Below are 18425 nucleotides of genomic sequence, written 5' to 3' on the forward strand. Positions count from 1 at the left end.
GAAAGAGATCCATGGCAGTTTATTCCAAGGCAGCCATCTGGGAGGCTTTTTCTTAACCACTGTAACATGCATTTTATTTTAGCTTTGGTGATTGCAGCCATCTCACAAAACAGGGACAGAGGGCAAGAAGAGCCAACAGCAAAGAGGTAATGAAAAAAGCAAAATACAAACTAGAGTGATTAAGTAGAAACAAATAGGAAAGAAAGGATACTAAGGAATTTAAAGAAATGCTAAACAAAAAATCTGAGCAGAAACACAAATGGGAGAAAAAGAACATATCTGCTTTGAGTGAAAGCAGGGACTGAACTAGAAGAGGAGCAGCTAAATTTTCAAGACACACACCCCTGCTTTCAGAGAATCAAGAGTGAAAAGCCTGTTTGGCTCAATGGGCCAGATCCTTATCAGCCCTTATGGGGCAACTTTGATAGATGGTTGGGATGTCCCTTGTGCAGTGCTTTCCCAGCACCCAGCAGCCAGGTGATTGTCAGGGCATTTGGAAAGCACTTTGCAAGTCCTGTGCTCAGTGCTCCCCAAGTGCTGAGCATAAGACTGACAGGACTGCTTTCTGCAGGGATCAGTTCCACAGTCTATCTAGCCACATCTCCACCTGCCCCACAGCTGACATCAGATGGGGGACAGGTGGGTGTAGTTTGGGAGAAACAGCCTGAGTGAGATGAAATGTTGAAGTATCAGGTTATGCATGGAGGGACACACATTGTAACACAAAGCTATCACAAAATCCTGTTAAAAACCAACATACAATTAAGCTCCAAAATTTTTAGAAAATATGCATGTGAAAAGTCAATGCATATTCAGACCACAGAGAATTAGTTTCTGATATTCAAGCAAACCCAATAGACGGGGAGAAAGTTTTCTACTAGTTGCCTCCAGCCAGAAAGAACTGCTTCAACAGCTGTTCTGGGAGAGGTAAGGAGGCAAAGGAGGACACTCTAGACCCTGCCACCAGCAAGAGCCATGTGCTATTTTTTTCTGGTGTAAGCCACTGATCATCACTTGATCCAAAGGCAGGGTATACTTTAAAATGAATGAAAATAGAAAGGCTCTCTCCTACACAGAAGCAGTAAATCCAAATCAATGTGGAAACTTACCTGGTTCATTGTGAGAATTGACTCTTCATGCAGAGAGTCAGTTAACCCTGAGGAGTTCAAGGAAGGAAACTGCGAGTCTGTTGAAGTACTGCTAACTAGTTCATCCAATGCATCAACTTGCCTCTTCAGGCTATGGAGGGTGCCCTCAGTCTGCTGCTTTCCTTTAATTAACACCTCCACTTGCTTTGACATGCACTGACGAAGCTGAGCCTTAAAGAACACACTGAGTTAACTGACTGGTTTATTAGATAATTCTGTGCTATATCAATAAAGGGGTGCATAAAGGTAAAGGTAAAGGTAAAGGTACCCCTGACCGTTAGGTCCAGTTGCAGATGACTCATCTCACTTTACAGGCCAAGGGAGCTGACATTTGTCCGCAGACAGTTTTTCTGGGTCATGTGGCCAGCATGACTAAGCCACTTCTGGCGAAACCAGGGCAGCGCACAGAAACACCGTTTACCTTCCCGCTGGAGCAGTACCTATTTATCTATTTGCACTTTGACATGCTTTCAAACTGCTAAGTGGGCAGGAGCTGGGACCAAACAACAGGAGCACACCCTGTTGCGGGGAAAAGGTGTACATACTATCAAGGAAAACTATGACCCCCCCCACAATAACTGGAAATATTAGCCCCCTGCCCCACTCAAAGGCTGGGAACCTAGAACTGTTGTGGTACCTTGAGCCGATCCTCATGGTGCTGCAGCTGTTCTCGGCGTGCTTTTCCACGCCATTGTTCATCCTTGAGAGAAAAGAGAACAGATTGAAACAGGTGGTCTGATAAAAAGATTAAGGTAGGATTTGCTGGTTGGTAATCATCATATAATGAACATAGGACAGTGACATCATAAACTAGCAGGGCTATGAACACCATGCAGCTGCAGCTACTCTGCTTAAATACAGAACCCTACTTACAAGTTCCAGCAGCTCAAGGAGTTCAGGATTTATTTATTTAAAACAGGTTTTAGACCTCTAGTTTTTTATTTTTAAAGAAATAGAAACTAGGACTGTAAGTGGCAGAGATCAAAGTCTAGGAGCTTGAGTGTGGGGGAAAGCTTCCTGTGTTTGTGTTTCCAATGCAGGTGTACCACAGCAGGGAAGATGCAGGAGTTGGTTGCTTCAAACTGAGATTCATAAGACGCACAATACAGGAAGAATGATTCTTGCTTGCATGCAAAATTGATGGTCTGAAGCAGCTCTGATTTTTTTAACACTGATTTTAGTAGGGTTGTGTTTACCATGATGTGGACTTTGGAAAGGTCCAGCTTTTCATCAAAGCACAGCATTCTTCCCTCATTATTTGTGAAAGGATAATTTTCCTTCAGACTTTCCAAGTCACTCTGAGGTCTTCTTTCAATCTCAAAAGTAGTCTCCAGTTCTCCCAAAAGCTTTGGAGGGGATTGACTCAGATCCTTCAAACCGGTTCTCATTTTGTCTTTCACTTCCAGCTTAAGTGACTTCACTGTCCCTTTCATCTCTTTGTGTTGTTTCTCTAAATTCTCTTGACTCTTCATCTAAGCAATGGAACACAAGGGTGAGACAGCAGGATTTCAGAGAGGATGCTAAGGATTAACAGCCAATTAGCAAACCAGACCCAATGCAGACACCCAGCAGGCCCTATGTGATCAGTGGCAGAAATGAATAGGGTCACTGGTGGGGCTCCTAATCTGGCTAGCATTGGAGGAACTGCTGCTTATGTGAGAATAAGGTAATGGTAAAGGGACGCGGGTGGCACTGTGATCTAAAACACAGAGCTTAGGCCTTGCCGATCAGAAGGTCGGTGGTTTGAATCCCTGTGACAGGGTGAGCTCCCGTTACTCGGTCCCAGCTCCTGCCCACCTAGCAGTTCGAAAGCACATCAAAGTGCAAGTAGATAAATAGGTACTGCTCCAGCGGGAAGGTAAACGGCGTTTCCATGCACTGCTCTGGTTCACCAGAAGCGGCTTAGTCATGCTGGCCACATGACCCGGAAGCTGTCTGTGGACAAACGCCAGCTCCCTCGGCCTATAGAGCGAGATGAGCACCGCAACCCCAGAATCGTCCGCGACTGGACCTAATGGTCAGGGGTATCTTTACCTTTACCTTTTTAAGGTAATGGTAACATCATAGGTGCAATTTGTCTTTCTTCAGGCCTCCATTATCTCAAAAATTGCAACAGCTGCATCCTGTAACTGCCATCTCCATGTGACTTGGCTTGGTGGTGTTTGTGGCAATAGCCCCACAAGTGATTGTATGGAATCTGCTGAGTAACTGAACAACCTATGTTAATGGCTGGATGACGTAGTAGTCAAAACTTAGCTATTTAATCATGTGGGTGCAAAATTGGCTAAATGAAAACTAATTTATCAAATTACAAAGACCACCTTAGCCACTTCCATACAACCACCTTTAAGTATTAAAAATATAGGCAAGACCTACTGCTGTACACAATTCCAGCTTGTACTGTTGGTGATGACGATTTCCTCCTTATGAGGAGTTTGATTTCTTTGGGAATGATAAAAGATGGCACATAATCCAACCTGAGTGTAAGCCAACAGAAAATATTTGAGCCCAGGCTTAATTCTCCTACTGAAATCACAGCTTGGAGCCACAGATTTTGTAGCTACATTACAATTATTTCTTATGCACATGTAACTTGTACTATTTTAATCTTAAACGTTTGAAGGCTGGCTGGTTGAAATTGTGCAAATTAAATGCATGCAAGAACAGCTTTTAAGCTCTCTGCCTTGCTTACTGGCAACGCCTTTCAGCGTGCTGGCTCTGGAAGACTTGGGATGGTTGTACAAGGTCTTGCAGGCACTCTGATGGCCTTGCAAGATCTTGTGAGAGCATCTCAGAGCCAGTGTGCTGAGTGGGCCTTCTCAGGTAAAGGAAGAGAGAATTTAAAAGTTCTTTGGAAGGTTAGGGATGCGCATGAGGGTGTGGCTCCAAGGGTTTGAGTATGTGTGTTTTCGTGTATACACAGAACCCTTGGAATCAAACCTCTGTATGTGTAAAAGAAGCCATTGCTCTTGAGTTATAAAGTGAGCAGTGTTAGAAGTCAAGCCTGCCTTGAAACTGTTCCTATGGAGGCATTCAAAATGATCTTAGCTGGATCAAATTCCATCTAGTCCAGCAACCTGCTTCCTTCCCATAGGAAATCCCCAAGCGGAGCATAAAAGTAAACACATGTCCTGTTTTGTTTGTTCTCAGCGATTTGCTGCCTCTGAACATGGATGACTGATAGCTTTTTCCTGGAGGAGGTGAGGTCTATCAAAGGCTATCTAATTCTGTAGTCATAAATACATATTATGGCAACAAATTCCATAAATTAATTCTGTATTTTGTGAAGTCTTCCCTTCTTGCTCACCCTGAATGTGCATTTCATTGGATAATCCTGAGTTTTAATGTTTATGGGAAACAGCAAGGAAAACTCTCCATCCACTTTTTCTGCACTTTAGATATACAGGCAACGACTGATTAACGCATGTTCAAAAGACATGTGATTGCACATGTGCGCACAGTGCCAAACCCAGAAGTGACTGAAAATGTCACAAAACATGTCACTAAAAGGGTGACGTGGGCAGTGCAGGGCGCACTTACATGCGCTCTGCTGACATGCACAAGGGCCAGGAACGGAACCCCCACATGAAATGGTCATCGACCCTACTGATGATCCCTATTCTTTTGCATTTGGTGTAAAAAATACAGAGGAAGGTGGGAAGGTGGAATTGCCCACCTTTCTGCAGGATGTAGCGCATCATAGAGAGGCAATTTGTTGGATCCAAGACCTACCTGTGACTTGAGCTGCACGTACTCCACTTGGATCTGGCTAAGGTCCCTCATAAGCTGCTTTGCTCGCAGGTGGTTGTCTTGTGCCACTTGCTCTATGGAGGCAACTTCTTTTTGCAAACAGTGGTTTTCCTGTTTTTGTTCCTAAAATAAAAATTGGTGGGTGGGCATGTTCACAGTTTTATATTTTGTTTTCTTTCAGATGAACAGTTATGCTCCTGTGAAACAAAAACTTGGCATGATAATTACCATCCAGGTAACAGTGCTTTGACAAGGCCCAACCCATGGCAAATGACATTAAATTATGCACATGTGATTGCAGCAGCTAATAGAGTGACCTGTGAACAGCTTAGCTTTAACCTTGCCAAGGAGTCAGAAGATGGCTTTGGGTGAACTCTCCCCTCCCCAACAGTAATGAGTGGCTGGGGAAACCCAGCCAGATGGGTGGGGTAGAAATAAAATAATAATAATAATAATAATAATAATAATAATAATAATAATAATAATAATAATAATACTGACCTACATCACAAGTTTTTTATAAAGAGGAGGCCTACAACATAGCAACAGTGGAGCCAGCTTGGGATCTAGTGAATCCTAGGCTTGTTCAGTCCCTCGCTGGGGTACCTCCTTCCAATACACCCCCTTCCCTCAGTCTGGTGTAAAGGAGATTTAGATTGCAGCCTAAACTGGTTGAATTTATATTCCATTGAAATGAAGCAGCCAAGTCCCATTGATTTCAGTGGAATCAGGTTCAACCAACTATCACATTTTATTACAACAAAAACAAAACCACGTACATGAAGTGCTCTCTCGAGTTGGGCCTTCTGCATCTTGATGGCTTCCTTCAGTCCTTCTATTTGCTTTTCTGCCTTTTCCCTCTCAGTTTGAATCTGATCATGGAGCACTGTCTCCTTGGCTTTTGAGAGTTCTAGCTCCCTTTGGAGGGATAAAACCTCACCATTTTTTTCTTGCAACTTCAGTTCTTTTTCAGAGAGCTTATGTCCTGGAATCAAGAAGATTCATTCAGCCTATGTCACCAGAAAAGCATGTACCAAATTTCAGTTCTCTATATAGTGAAGAAGTACTTTTGCAATTTTAAAATATTACATACTGTATGCAATTTTAATTTATTACATGTACATCCTTCCCTTTCGCTAAAGAGGTTAGAGAAGCATTTAAACCTATCTCACAAGGTTCTTTTGAGACTATGACTATCCAGGGATTGTACAGTTCAGTGTGTATCTCAATCTGAGAGTTCCACATCCACAATGAGGCCATAATACTACAGAGTTTATATTAGGACTTCTTCATATACTTTTTTTTAAAAAAAGTAAATTTATAAAAATGCACCAGTGGCTGTTGCAGCCTTTATCTCAACGTACGGGTTTTGCTGACTGTTTCTTCAAGAGCTCTGCACCATGACTCCTCCTCTTGAAGCTTCTGGATCTGTTCTTCTTTTCCTTGAACTTTAGCAATTGCTTGTTCCAGCTGGTATTGCTGCTCTGCTAGTCCTTGTTCCAACAGCTGTTTCTGATCCTTCAGTTCAGCTGTGCATTTCTCTAGCTTCTTTTCTTCATGTTGTATGTCCTCCCTGAGGTGATGAAGGACCTGGCCAAGGACAACACGTCAAGAGTGAACCTTCAATTGCAAGGGGTGGGGTGCAGGGGTGGGGATTGACCTTCACAGGCAGCTGCTCTTCTTTCTGTCTCTTTAGTTATATAAAAGCTCTGGGCTGAAAATTTTCCTTTTTCAAAGTGGAGCTTGATACATTTTATGCAAGGTATTTTAAATTCTAATACAGTATCTCAGGGTTAATTGGGGCCAGGGAAGGATGTCCCCTGCCCAACCACTCCATAAAGACTTTACTTGATGAAGACATTGCTCTTTCTTGCCATCATCACAGAGCATCACAACCAGGTGGAGGATGTGGGTGGACTTCTGCTGGGAGGAAGGTCAAAACAGTTCTTTTGGGTTGAGATACGGTGGGTAAAAAATCAGCAGCTCACAAAATGTACAATAGGAAACGCACAAGGCCAAGAAAAGGCAAGCACTCAAGACACAACAAGAGGACCAGGGGCTGCTCCTTCCAGTATGGAATATGGGGATGTCATCCATCATCCTCAGATAAACACTTTGATTACTGTATTTAAATTTAGGAAGTAACTGGGGAAAGGTCACAGCTCAGTGAAAGAACACATGCTTTATATGCAAAAGGTGACAGGTTGATTTCTGGCCCCTCTAATCAAAAGGACTGGGAAAGATTCCTACTTAGATCTCATAGAGCTGCTGCCACCCAGAATATGGATTATAGTTCAGATTAAGCGCAAGACAACAGTTTATGCTCCTCAAGATCAGAATATACGTTCTCAAATTGAGCTCCCACTCTATAAATGGATTTACTTAGAGCTGGTGTCTTAAAGATGAGTTATCCTTATATTCTAGAACTAGTCAGTTTGGAATCTTTTAAAATGAAGAAAACAAGCTGAGCAGATCATTCATGAGACAGAGCAACACATACCATCTCCTGTTTGCTCAGTTGTAGTTCGTGCTCTTCTATTTCCCTGCAAAGCTTCTGCAGCTCGTTCTCCTTCCTCTTCTGTATTTCCTGGCATTCCCTGCACTTTCTTGAAGATTCTGTTATGGTGTCTTTCAGAGCTGCTTGTTCTTGAAGTAGCTCCTCTTTTTGCTTTGTGGCATTTTTCACATCCTGTCATTTCCCAGCAAGAAAATCCAGAAAACAAAACACAAAAAAGGAAACACATGCAAATAAATGTTGCACTCCAAAATGTTTCAGCCGTGAGACTTCAGGTACCTACAAAATGCACCACTGCTGCCAAGCAATGACGTCATGCATGAGCTAGGCTCACACCATAGGTGAAAAACTGCAGTCACAACTCTCAAAATGGCATATTTGTAGATGCCTTCTCTCAGCCCATGTATGTTTATTCAGAAGATGAATCCCTTTGAGCTGAACACTACCACCACCTATTATTTATTACTTTTGCCCCGCCAATATAACTGGGTTGCCCAAGCCACTTTTGGGCAGCTTCCAATATAATGGGAGATAAACCCAAGTTAAGCACGGAGAGGATTGGGCTGTTAATTTTTGATAAAGGCCTCCTCTTTCAATACAGTTGTAGGCTTCTTGTCGTTATATTCCAATGCTACAAACCAACCTGTTCCAATAGTTGAAGATGCTGCCTGGAATCATTCAGTTCAGTCTTCAAAATATTCAGTTCCTCCTTTTTTTCTACAGAAAATACATTTTACAGCTTGTTGAAAGAAAATACAATAATCTAGGAAGGTGCAAATACTGGATATGGAAAGGAATTCCATACATTAGGCATATATTAAAAAAAGATGACTATTTTGTTGGAATCCGGAAAGCTATTATTTACCTTGAATATGCTTCTGTAAGTCAGTAACGTTGCCATTCAAAAGCATTTTGTGCTTTTGTAGTTGGTTAATATCAAGCTGCAGTTTTTGGACCTCTAAGTCCATTTTCTCTATGCTGGTGAGAGTGGCTTTATTGTTATCTTCGGCAGAAACCAAGGATCTGTAAATTGGGATAAGATAAACTTTTATTCTGGGTTCATGTTGATATTTTTGACAAGTTTAAATTTTCTTGCAAACATTAAAATGGGAATACAGAGCGGTCATCACCAAAAAGATCTCAAGTTGACCAGGACTTTTGAGCCATAATTGCTATTTTAGAGCTCCTTCCACCGTTCCTCATAAGGCTTGGCTTCTAGACCCTAGATCATATTGCCATCCTATGCACATGTTCCAGCTTACCAGAGAAAAGAAGTACATTCTCTGGAGTGAAAGAAGCACCAGACTACCTCTCACTTATTCCCACACGGTTCCCATCCATTCTTTTCAAGCCTAACCTGATGCTTGCATGTTCATGCCAGATTCTTTCCAAGTGTCATGCTCCCCTCTATCTTCTTTATACTTATTTTTCTCAAGTGAAAAGTTTTCATTTCCCCCCATCAGATTTCTGCCTAGGCCACAAATGGAAACCGGGGAGTGACCAGAAGGCAGTGGATAGTCTACAAAATTGCTGGATGGAAAAAAAGACTTAACCCATTAGTGGATGCCTCCTTTACCCAATCCAGAGAACAAAAATCATGCCACAAAATCATGGAATTATCCAAAAAGATAATATCCTTCATAATACCACAATATATTTTTTCAAAGCAAGATTTCCCCTTCACCTTTTGGTTTGTGACAATTTCTCCTCTAGACTCTCACAGTTTTCTTCCAGCTTTTGCTTCTCAGTGCTCAATGCCTTGATACTGTTTTGCAGAGAATGGAGCTGGGAACTAAGCCTCTCAGTGTCTTGTTGAGCCCTCTCAAGAAGTTGTCTTTGACGTTCCACTTCTCTGCACTGCTGCTGAGATGCTTGCTGGAGAGTCTCCAACTCAAGTTTCTTCTAGAAATTAAACACAAATGAAACAGTGGAGCAGATTGGATTTTACTTCACAGTGTTCCTATTTGCCATGCTTGCCTTGTGCCTAGTAGGACATAGCTTTATGTACACTATTATTTCAGCTCCTTTGTTTTAGGATATATACTTATGAAAGTTTTCATACACCTGCACTCTGACTGCCCAACTGATACTTTGAGTAAGTTTGAGAAACCACACTTCCTATGTCATTTCCATATAGCCTACCTATGGGATAGAACTTATAAAGGTAATGTGTGAACATAGATCTTGCTGAGATAAAAGATGCCTGCAAACTGCTCTGTAAAATGCTTTCTCTCTGGTATGAATCATGGCAAAATGAACCCTCACTTACCTCCAGGACTGCAACTTGCATTTTTTCCAATTCATTAACTTTTTGGCTTTGCTGGAGTTTTAGGCCTTCTAGTTCATCATTTTTGAGGCACAACATTTCAAGAACATGCCTGAGTTCTAATAATTTGACAGCAGAAACAAAACTAGGTAAGTTCCAAATAAGCCAACTGAATCATACACAGCCCCCCAGGATCAGTTTCTACTATCTCCAGTTTAAACATCAACAATAAAAAAAACCTCAGATAATAATGCTGGGAAAGACCCCCCTATTGGAACTGGGGCTGGGAACCTGCAACCCTCCAGAAGTTGCTGATATCCAACTCCAATCACCCCTGACTTCACCATGCTGGCTGTAGTTGATGGGAGAAGGGAGCTGGAGCCCAACAACTTCTGGAGGCTTAAGCTCCTTACCATACTGGGCCAGACAGGCTTAAGCCCTGAATTGGTAGAGGAGAGCTTTATGAATATTTTTTTCATTGTGAATTTACACAACCTATGAAATCACATTCTGTTCAGATTTGATCCTCATTTGCAATATTTATACAGAGGGACAGAGATCCTGCAAAAGTTGTAGCCTTCCAGCAGGTGTGGGGTCTGAAGGTGGGATTTGTCCCACATCCCCTGTCAAAAACTAAGATATGTGCAACTAGCCAGAGGCTGCTATAGAAGAGACTTCAAGTAGCTCTGTTAACCATGCAGAACTGTCAGCTCAACATTCCTCACACGGTGTTAGTGCTGTCCCATGCATTCTCATGCAAAACTAGTCTTGGGAATAGGTTTAAAACAACATTCATCTTTATTTCAAGGTTTTAAACTATCCGCAATCAAATAACCTAAGAAGCAAGAAACCTACGTTTAAGCCAACTGTTTTTGGTCTCTCTTTTTAGTTGTTTCTAAGCAATTAGCTTAATCATTGGAACAGCAACCCACAATCTTGTCACCTGGTTGTTTTTGCAAAAATGGGTATATTGTGAAGAAAATAGGAATCATTTTAAGCCAAACCTGTCTTATGCTTCATTATTTGTCCCAGGACGTCTTGCAATTTCTCCTCCTCTTTTTGGATATCCTGAGTTACTAGAGAAAGTTGGGATCTTTTCTCACTTAGTTGGGCATTGAGTTCTCCTTTCTGAACACTCAGATCCTCTAGAAAAGACTTTACTTCCTAAGCAAAAGAGCAAAAATTGCCATGCTTAAAAAGTATGCTTATACAGGCAGTACAGTTTAGGGATGGGTGAATCTGTCAATTTTAGTTTCCCTCAGTTTTTTTAAGTTCTCTTAAGTTTCTCTTAAGTTCTATTCTCCATATTCCACACCAGTTTCTAATTTTAAAAAAGTCCTCATGTGAATTCATCAGCATTCTAATGACTTTCTCTTAATATACATGTTTGTATGTAATTTTCCTGGATATACACATTTTTGCAATGCTATTTCCCTGACAGTAATGATTTTATGTACACTTTCCCTTGTATATGCATTGTTTTATAAACTATTAGGCCACGGAACTGTATTGCAAAATTCAGAGAAGTGTGATTTTCAAATAATGGCTGTGTTACATCTTTATGCGCCCCCTCGCCCAGCTTGTCTGGAGTTTTGGGCTGGGTTGCCATCAGTATGCTGATGACACACAACTCTATCTGTTGATGGATGGCCATCCTGACTCAGCCCCAGACACACTGACCAGATGTTTGGAAGCTGTGGCTGGTTACGTGGGAGCTGGCTGAAGCTAAATCCTTTGAAGGCAGAGGTCCTGTGGCTGGGACAGGACGATATGGGATTGGGGGGGGCAACTCCCATCTCTTGCGGGGGTGCAATTAGTGCCAGCACCGTCCGTTAAGAGTTTGGGTGTAATCTTCGATACCTCCTTCTCCATGGAGGTGCAGATTGCAGCTATAACAAAGGCGGCATTTTTTCATCTCCGCCAAGCTAAGCAGTTGGCTCCTTACCTCTCTCGGCCTGATCTAGCCACTGTGATCCATGCGACGGTCCCCTCCAGACTGGATTATTGTAACTCGCTCTACGTGAGGATGCCCTTGAGACTGACCCAGAAACTCCAGCGGGTGCAGAATGCTGCAGCGAGACTCCTTACGGGGTCTTCGCTGCGAGATCACATTCACCCGGTGCTATACCAACTGTACTGGCTCCTGGTGGAGTACAGGATCAGGTTTAAGGTGCTGGTTTTAACCTTTAAAGCCCTATACGGCCTAGGACCCTTGTACCTACGGGACCGCCTCTCCTGGTATGCCCCACAGAGAAACTTACGGTCTTCAAATAAAAACATCTTGAAAGTCCCAGGCCACAGAGAAGTTAGGCTGGCCTCAACTAGAGCCAGGGCTTTTTTGGCCGTGGCTCCGATCTGGTGGAACACTCTGTCACAAGAGACCAGGCCCCTGCAGGACTTGACATCTTTCTGCAGGGCCTGCAAGACAGAGCTGTTCCACCAGGCCTTTGGCCAGGGCACAGCCTGACTCCCTCCCTCGGCAATCTTCACGGAGCTCTGGCCCAATGGTTGCCAGTGGCTTGAATTAATTAATTTTATAATGAATGATTTTAGAGTGTTGTTTGTGCTGTACTTTTGTACTGTTTTATTGTTGTTAGCCGCCCTGAGCCCGGCTTCGGCTGGGGAGGGCGGGATATAAATAAAATTTATTATTATTATTATTATTATTATTATTATTATTATTATTATTATTATTATTATTACAGTTTGCATAACATTTTAGGAAGAGTGAATTAGATAGATTCACCTATAAGTGAGATCAGAATTGAATTTCTCCTCCACCACTAGGTGCAGTCCTATGCAAGACCCATTAGGTTCAATGGAACTTACTTCCAGGTCAGTGTGAACAGGACTGCAACCTTAGCATGATAGCCAATGCTAATTCTACTCAAGAGTAAACCCACTGAAAATAAAAAAATGACTAATTTATGCACAGTACTTTCAATGGGTCTACTTTCGAGTAAAACTAGCATTTGATAAAACCCCTAATAATCTTACTTACAAAATTCAAATTGTTGTAACTATCAGCTGGACATTGATTCACAATTTTTGTGACTTAAGACAATGGAATAGTTTCAATATAAACCTTCAAAAGGGAACAGTATCCAAGAAAAATCCAAGCTGGCTTCAAAATAAACAAGAAACTAGAAAACCTTTATTTGTCGCCGTTTTTCAGCCACTTCAGCTTCGCCATGCCCAAGAGCTTCTGTTAGGTCAGCATTTTTCTGAGCAATGCTCTCTTGGAGGAGGAGGAGCTCTTTATTTTTTTGACCAAGCAGTCTGTCCAAAATTAGCAGCTCCTGCTGTTGAGCTGCAGTCTACAAAAATTAGGAGAGGAGGAGGGAAAAACACAATGTGGGTCTTTATCGGTCACACTTTGGGACTATGCACTCCCTATGTGACCTCTGAGATTCTTTGAGCAGAGGACACTTGCTATTCTCGAGAGCTGATTGAGTGTGATGGCTGAGCTATTGGGCTAAGGGGATTTTTGAAGTTCACTCCTGGTTGTGAACTCGCAAGGTAGTCTCAGGCAGTCCATTATTCTGTCTGTAAATCCCTAACCCCCCTCCCTGTTCCCTTCCTAACTTTAATAAAGAGATAAAACAGTAAGTCTATAGGATTGTTATAAGGATTATTGAGATAATACATTATTTTTATATTTTGGGAACACCCTAAAGCACAACTAAATACTTATCATCAACATCAGCACCACCACCACTACCACAATCACTACCACCTATAAGCAGTGTTTCTCAGCAGGGGGATATTCCCCCAAGGGGGCATATGAACATCTCAGGGTGGGATTTTCACACACACACACACACACACACACACACACACACACAGTATTAGTTAAAAAGCAACAAAGCATATTAAAATAAAAAAGTATTAAGTGTTAGGTTCAGAAGGTGAGAAGACTGTATGCAGCTTATTACATGATCTGCATGCCATCACAGTTGCACATTTGGCATGATCTTGCAAGCACTGCACCAGATGATATACTGTGCACAGCAGTTTATCATGCACAATGCACTTTTTAAAAACTTTTTTTTTTCATTATTAAGCCCTGGATTTTCTTTCGAATTAATAGTCACAACATTTTGACCCCTTTGAAAAGTCACTTAGAGGAGCCAGGTTTGAAGGGAGGGGGTTGTTTTATGTTAGCTAAAAGGGGTCACAGATTAAAAAAAAAAGAAATGCTGAGCTTCAGCAGGGGAAACAGATGCAGGGGCTCTATGAGTGTGAAGTCTGCTGTTGGCAAGCAACAAACAATCAGGCTCTCTCATGTACATTTTATAACATAAAGCTATTTATATTTAGTCAATGTATTTCTTTTTCTTTTCTACTGATTTACTGTGAGATCACCCTAGACTAAAATAAGAGTTTTCAAATGCCTCATTGTACATCTATCTACTTTTCCTATGTGATCCTCTTTCACTCTGCAAGTACCAATTTTCTAGTTATGCCTTTCTATTCCCTTTTCCTATTCCATCTCACATCCATCTCTCTTCATGCTTGCATTTGAGCATCTCCATAAGACACATTTTGTTCACTATGGCTGCTTTCAAATGACCTTCATTCACTTTCCTCACCAACATATCTTGTGTTTGCCTTTAGGTTGAAAACCTGATAGCAAAGCCTGTGATGTTTTAAATGTTTCTACAGTACTTAGTAACTGTAGGTGCTTTATTTTAAAAAAGCAATGTGAGCTAATAAGATTGATATATTTCATTCTCTTTGGTCAGTAAAAATGACTTCTGCCCTTCTCATGAAAGCTACTCTTGGGCCTGGCATCTTGGGCCACTTGCATTTCAAAGTGTGGGTGAGGAAGGATTTGCTGTACCACCAATTCTACTCACCTGATCCTTCAGCCTCACTAGATCACTCTTTTTGCTCCGAAGAATATTCTCTGCTTCTTTAAGAATTTGGAGGTGGTGATCTTCATTACCTTCTGCAACTTGTATATCTGCCTGCAGCTTCTGAAGGCTAGAAAAGTTTAGAAGCAAAAAAATGTTTTTTGAGGAAATGAAAATACGCTGTGGTCCAGTGTTAATCATCTGAATTGCTGAGCTAGTCAGCCACATGGAACTGTCACTGGTTCAGTTCATCTCAGCATCCAATCAGCCTCTCTTGCTGATGCTACATGCCCATTGAAGCACACTGCTGCCAGAAGAGAATTTCTAGGGCCTGGTGTACTGGTAGCCACTGAGAGCAGCTGACAAATTTATAGAGGAGAGAGGATAGGAATATCTAAATAGGTGGGCCTGGTGTGAGGCTCAAATGAAGAACAAAGCTCTAGTTCAGGAATGGGGAACCCTGTGTTCTACTGAAGGCCTCATTTACTGTTGGGGTGGCATATGTCACCAATGGGCAGGGTCATCCCTTTTATTTCTCTTTCTGCCACCCCCTTTCTAGGACTAGAATCTAGTCTTTCACAACACCAAGTTTGAACAGTGAGGACTTGTAGATAGGTGGAGACTGTCCAAGTGTAGGCATATTTCAGAGGTAGTGACAAATGTATTTGTTTATGTGCTGCTTTTTGGAGTATCATATTATGAGCATTTGTTGCAGTATAAAGTAGCAAGAGGATTTTTTTTTGAAGTGAATTAAAAACAAAAACTCTCATGGACTGCCTTAGTTAACATGAAAAATTAATCTTTCACATACTTGAGTTTGAAACCAAACCAAGTTAACTTGCCTTTCAGTCAATATTTCAATCTTCTGGCTCAAGGATTGAAATTCAGAATCTTTTGCAGATATAACTTTGTTGATTTCCTTCAGAATCCCTTCTTGTTCTACCTTGTGCTCTTCTAGGTCCTTTGCATCTGCCTGAAGCAATCTGAAATGCATTAAAAAAACTCTTTCTAGTGCTGATTGCTTTTGAGTAGCATTGCAATGATAGGTCCAAATTCTTATAGGGTTTTTATTCTTAAATCATGGGCCATCAAAGTTCCAAGTTCTAGAATCTAAGACAAAAGAACAAAACTTCAGAATCTTCATGCAGCCAACACCCTCAATACACCGATCACTTTAAAGTGAGTACACCCTACCTAGCTGCTTTGGCCCCACAGCTTATGTCTGGAAGACAGATGATGTGGTGAGACATGTATGCGTGCAGAAACGGACCTTTCTCATCAACTTCCATTAACTTTATTGAACATGCTCAACTTTTACCGGGCTGCTGGAGGGGTATATTTCCTCTACCCCATCCCAGCTTTAGCCTGCTAATATATCCCTGTTATGAGACAATTGTTCTATTTGTCCTACATAAGGATCCACACTTTGAGGCCGAGTTTGCTATTAGTATATAGGATGCTGGCTCAAAAAGGCTCCAGATGAGGTATATAATAAAATGACTAAGCACACCATGAAAACAAACCAACACTATTAATGAAATATTGATGATTCTTACCAAAGCAGCTGCATTATAAAAAAATTAAAACAATCATGTCATTTGTAACAGGTTCCCAGCTGATCCAGAAACCAGGGTGTCTTTGTCTGCCTGTCACTCTAGTCCCTTTCACAGAGTAGCTGTTACATAGTTACTGTGGTGAATGAGGGGATCCAGTGAAACCATAAACAAGTGTGTAGCTTCTATCTTTCTTCAGTCATGTGTGGTGCATCTGCCCAGAAGCCACAAGTGCCTCCTAAACCACAGCATGACCACCCTTGCTATATAGGACCAAATAATGTGATGTTAACATTTTTGGTTTACCTTAGTTGCTGATCTGCATTTACAAGCTTCAGAGCCATCACCTGAGCCCGCCGTTCAAGCTCTTCAGCTTCTTTCTCCATCCGAGACAAATGCTGCTTAGCACTGTTGTATTTCTGAATAGTCTCTTTGGTCTAGAGAAAGAAAAAGCATTAGAAAAAATACCTCCTATTTCATATACTACTATTCTACTTGTAGCCAAAGTGTAGAGATGTGGGGAGTTCTAAGATCTCCTTTGTAATTCAAAGTTTCTCTGCATCTTCCTGAAACAAAGTAATAAAAATCCTTACTTTCCCCCGAGTATTTTCAAGTTCAGTTTCAGCTTCAGCAAGAAGTCTGTCGGCCTCCCTTAGTTCTGCCTGTCGTTTTAGGAGAGTCTTTCCTATGCATTCTATTTCATCCACAATGTTTTCATGGTGCTGGAGAGATTTCTCTAACTCCAGTTCCGAAATCAGGCCACTCAGGTGCCCATCAATGAAGTCTCTAAAACACAAGAGGATTAAGAAGTTAATGCAGAAAGTGAATAGCCATCAATAGCTTTTTAAAATTCTAGATTCTCTTAAGGAAGGTGACCCAAACAAAAACCCCCAAGTCCCACTCCCTGTCTTTCCCTCAATTTTAGCTGATCTCCCTATATAGCTTTCTAAAAACAATAACAAAAAGTGGCTGACCCCTGGGAACTCAAGCACTGTTTTCCCCAATACTGCAACCCTATACTATTACTTTCTCCACAGCTCTAAAAAAAGGGGGGGCAACTACCCTATGGGTAAAGGATCTCACATTGGAAGAAATCTGTGGGCAAAGTAAAATAAAAGATGGGCAGGCAAGTTCAACTGGGCGGGGGGGGGGGATGACTTGTTTGAACCAAAATAGGACTGTGTCATGGTAAGCAGGTGGCAATTCAACTTTCACCCCCAATATACTGTAGACTGAAGTGGAGGAGTTGGGCTGAGTTGCAAGAAGAAAAGAAGACTATGCATGTGATGGGAGATTTCTTCTTCCTGAGACCCCAGAAAGTCACCGCCAGTCAAAGTGAGAAATACTGAATCAGAACTGGACAATTTGATTTGGAAGAAAGCAACTTCCTACAGGGAGTTTTTAGATTCTTCCTGCTGAAAGCGCATACACAACAGGCTTCTGTGGCACTGTTGAGTGGAGAGCAAAGAGGGAAAAATACTTAGGAGACTTGTTAAAGATTTAATACAGCATCCTCACTTTCGCTTATTCCGTTTCTGGGCTATTCTACGCAGCTCTGCTACTTGGTACTCCAGCTCTTCTCTTTCATTCAACAGATCTTGAATGCCCTGATGCAATTCATCCATCTCTTGATCATGTTCACGATGAGAGGATCTAGGACAACTGCTTTTAGGTTGAGACTTTAAGTTTTCTATGCTGTCTTTTAGCCTTGAGATTTCGTTCTCCTGCCACAGATGAATATAAACAGTGCAATGAAACGGTTACTCTTGCTGATTATATAAGGGAGCTTCACTTGCTGACATGATGCTTCCAGCTTGTTCACTGCATGATGTCCATTGAGCAGTGGTCTGATTAACACAGAATGCTAAACCATGGTTTATTAAACTATGGTATATTAAACTGCAGCTTAGTGTTATGTGTGAACCCAGCCCAGCAGTTTAACTATGGTTTTATTAACAAAGGTTAAAGATTGCTTATTAACCAAGGTTTATAAAGGACTGTCCGTGATGAAAAGCTATAAAGCTGTGAGTTGCAAAAAAATCAGACTGCTCTAGAGGCTTTTGCTGGTGCTTTTAACTATTCTGTGATGTGTTAAACCAAAATTTAAGTGAACATCTGCCAGATGCCTCAGCTTCATCTAAGTTTTATTAATTATCATTAAGCATTATGTGTGAATCAGACCAGAGAAAGGTCTGAAATGAAGGTACATGTATGAAAAGATGTGGAAGCACATGGCAGAGACAACCTGGGAAGTCACAGTTGGCCATGGCTCTGTGCACTGTATATTTAGATATGAATCTCAGCATCAGTTATTATAGTGTTCACTACATGAAAGTG

General features: G+C 41.6%; 1 protein-coding gene across 5 annotated transcripts in view; it reads right to left on the reverse strand.

Annotated features, from left to right (window-relative positions):
• CNTRL (centriolin) overlaps positions 1 to 18425 on the reverse strand; it is a 63682-nt gene that overhangs the window by 2657 nt on the left and 42600 nt on the right. For all 5 annotated transcript variants that reach the window (XM_083485661.1, XM_083485662.1, XM_083485663.1 and 2 more), the window contains 18 exons: positions 17607 to 17812; positions 16682 to 16874; positions 16395 to 16525; positions 15378 to 15518; positions 14539 to 14665; positions 12832 to 12996; positions 10684 to 10843; positions 9683 to 9798; positions 9098 to 9315; positions 8279 to 8436; positions 8057 to 8130; positions 7399 to 7587; positions 6263 to 6488; positions 5678 to 5883; positions 4881 to 5021; positions 2345 to 2620; positions 1786 to 1848; positions 1110 to 1319 (listed from right to left, as the gene is read on the reverse strand). In XM_083485661.1, the coding sequence (XP_083341787.1) occupies positions 1110 to 1319; positions 1786 to 1848; positions 2345 to 2620; positions 4881 to 5021; positions 5678 to 5883; positions 6263 to 6488; positions 7399 to 7587; positions 8057 to 8130; positions 8279 to 8436; positions 9098 to 9315; positions 9683 to 9798; positions 10684 to 10843; positions 12832 to 12996; positions 14539 to 14665; positions 15378 to 15518; positions 16395 to 16525; positions 16682 to 16874; positions 17607 to 17812 (3000 nt within the window). The remainder of the gene's footprint in view (positions 1 to 1109; positions 1320 to 1785; positions 1849 to 2344; positions 2621 to 4880; positions 5022 to 5677; positions 5884 to 6262; positions 6489 to 7398; positions 7588 to 8056; positions 8131 to 8278; positions 8437 to 9097; positions 9316 to 9682; positions 9799 to 10683; positions 10844 to 12831; positions 12997 to 14538; positions 14666 to 15377; positions 15519 to 16394; positions 16526 to 16681; positions 16875 to 17606; positions 17813 to 18425) is intronic.

The sequence above is a fragment of the Podarcis liolepis genome (assembly GCF_965112155.1).
Source record: "Podarcis liolepis genome assembly, chromosome: Z".
In the NCBI taxonomy this organism is placed as follows: Eukaryota; Metazoa; Chordata; class Lepidosauria; order Squamata; family Lacertidae; genus Podarcis; species Podarcis liolepis.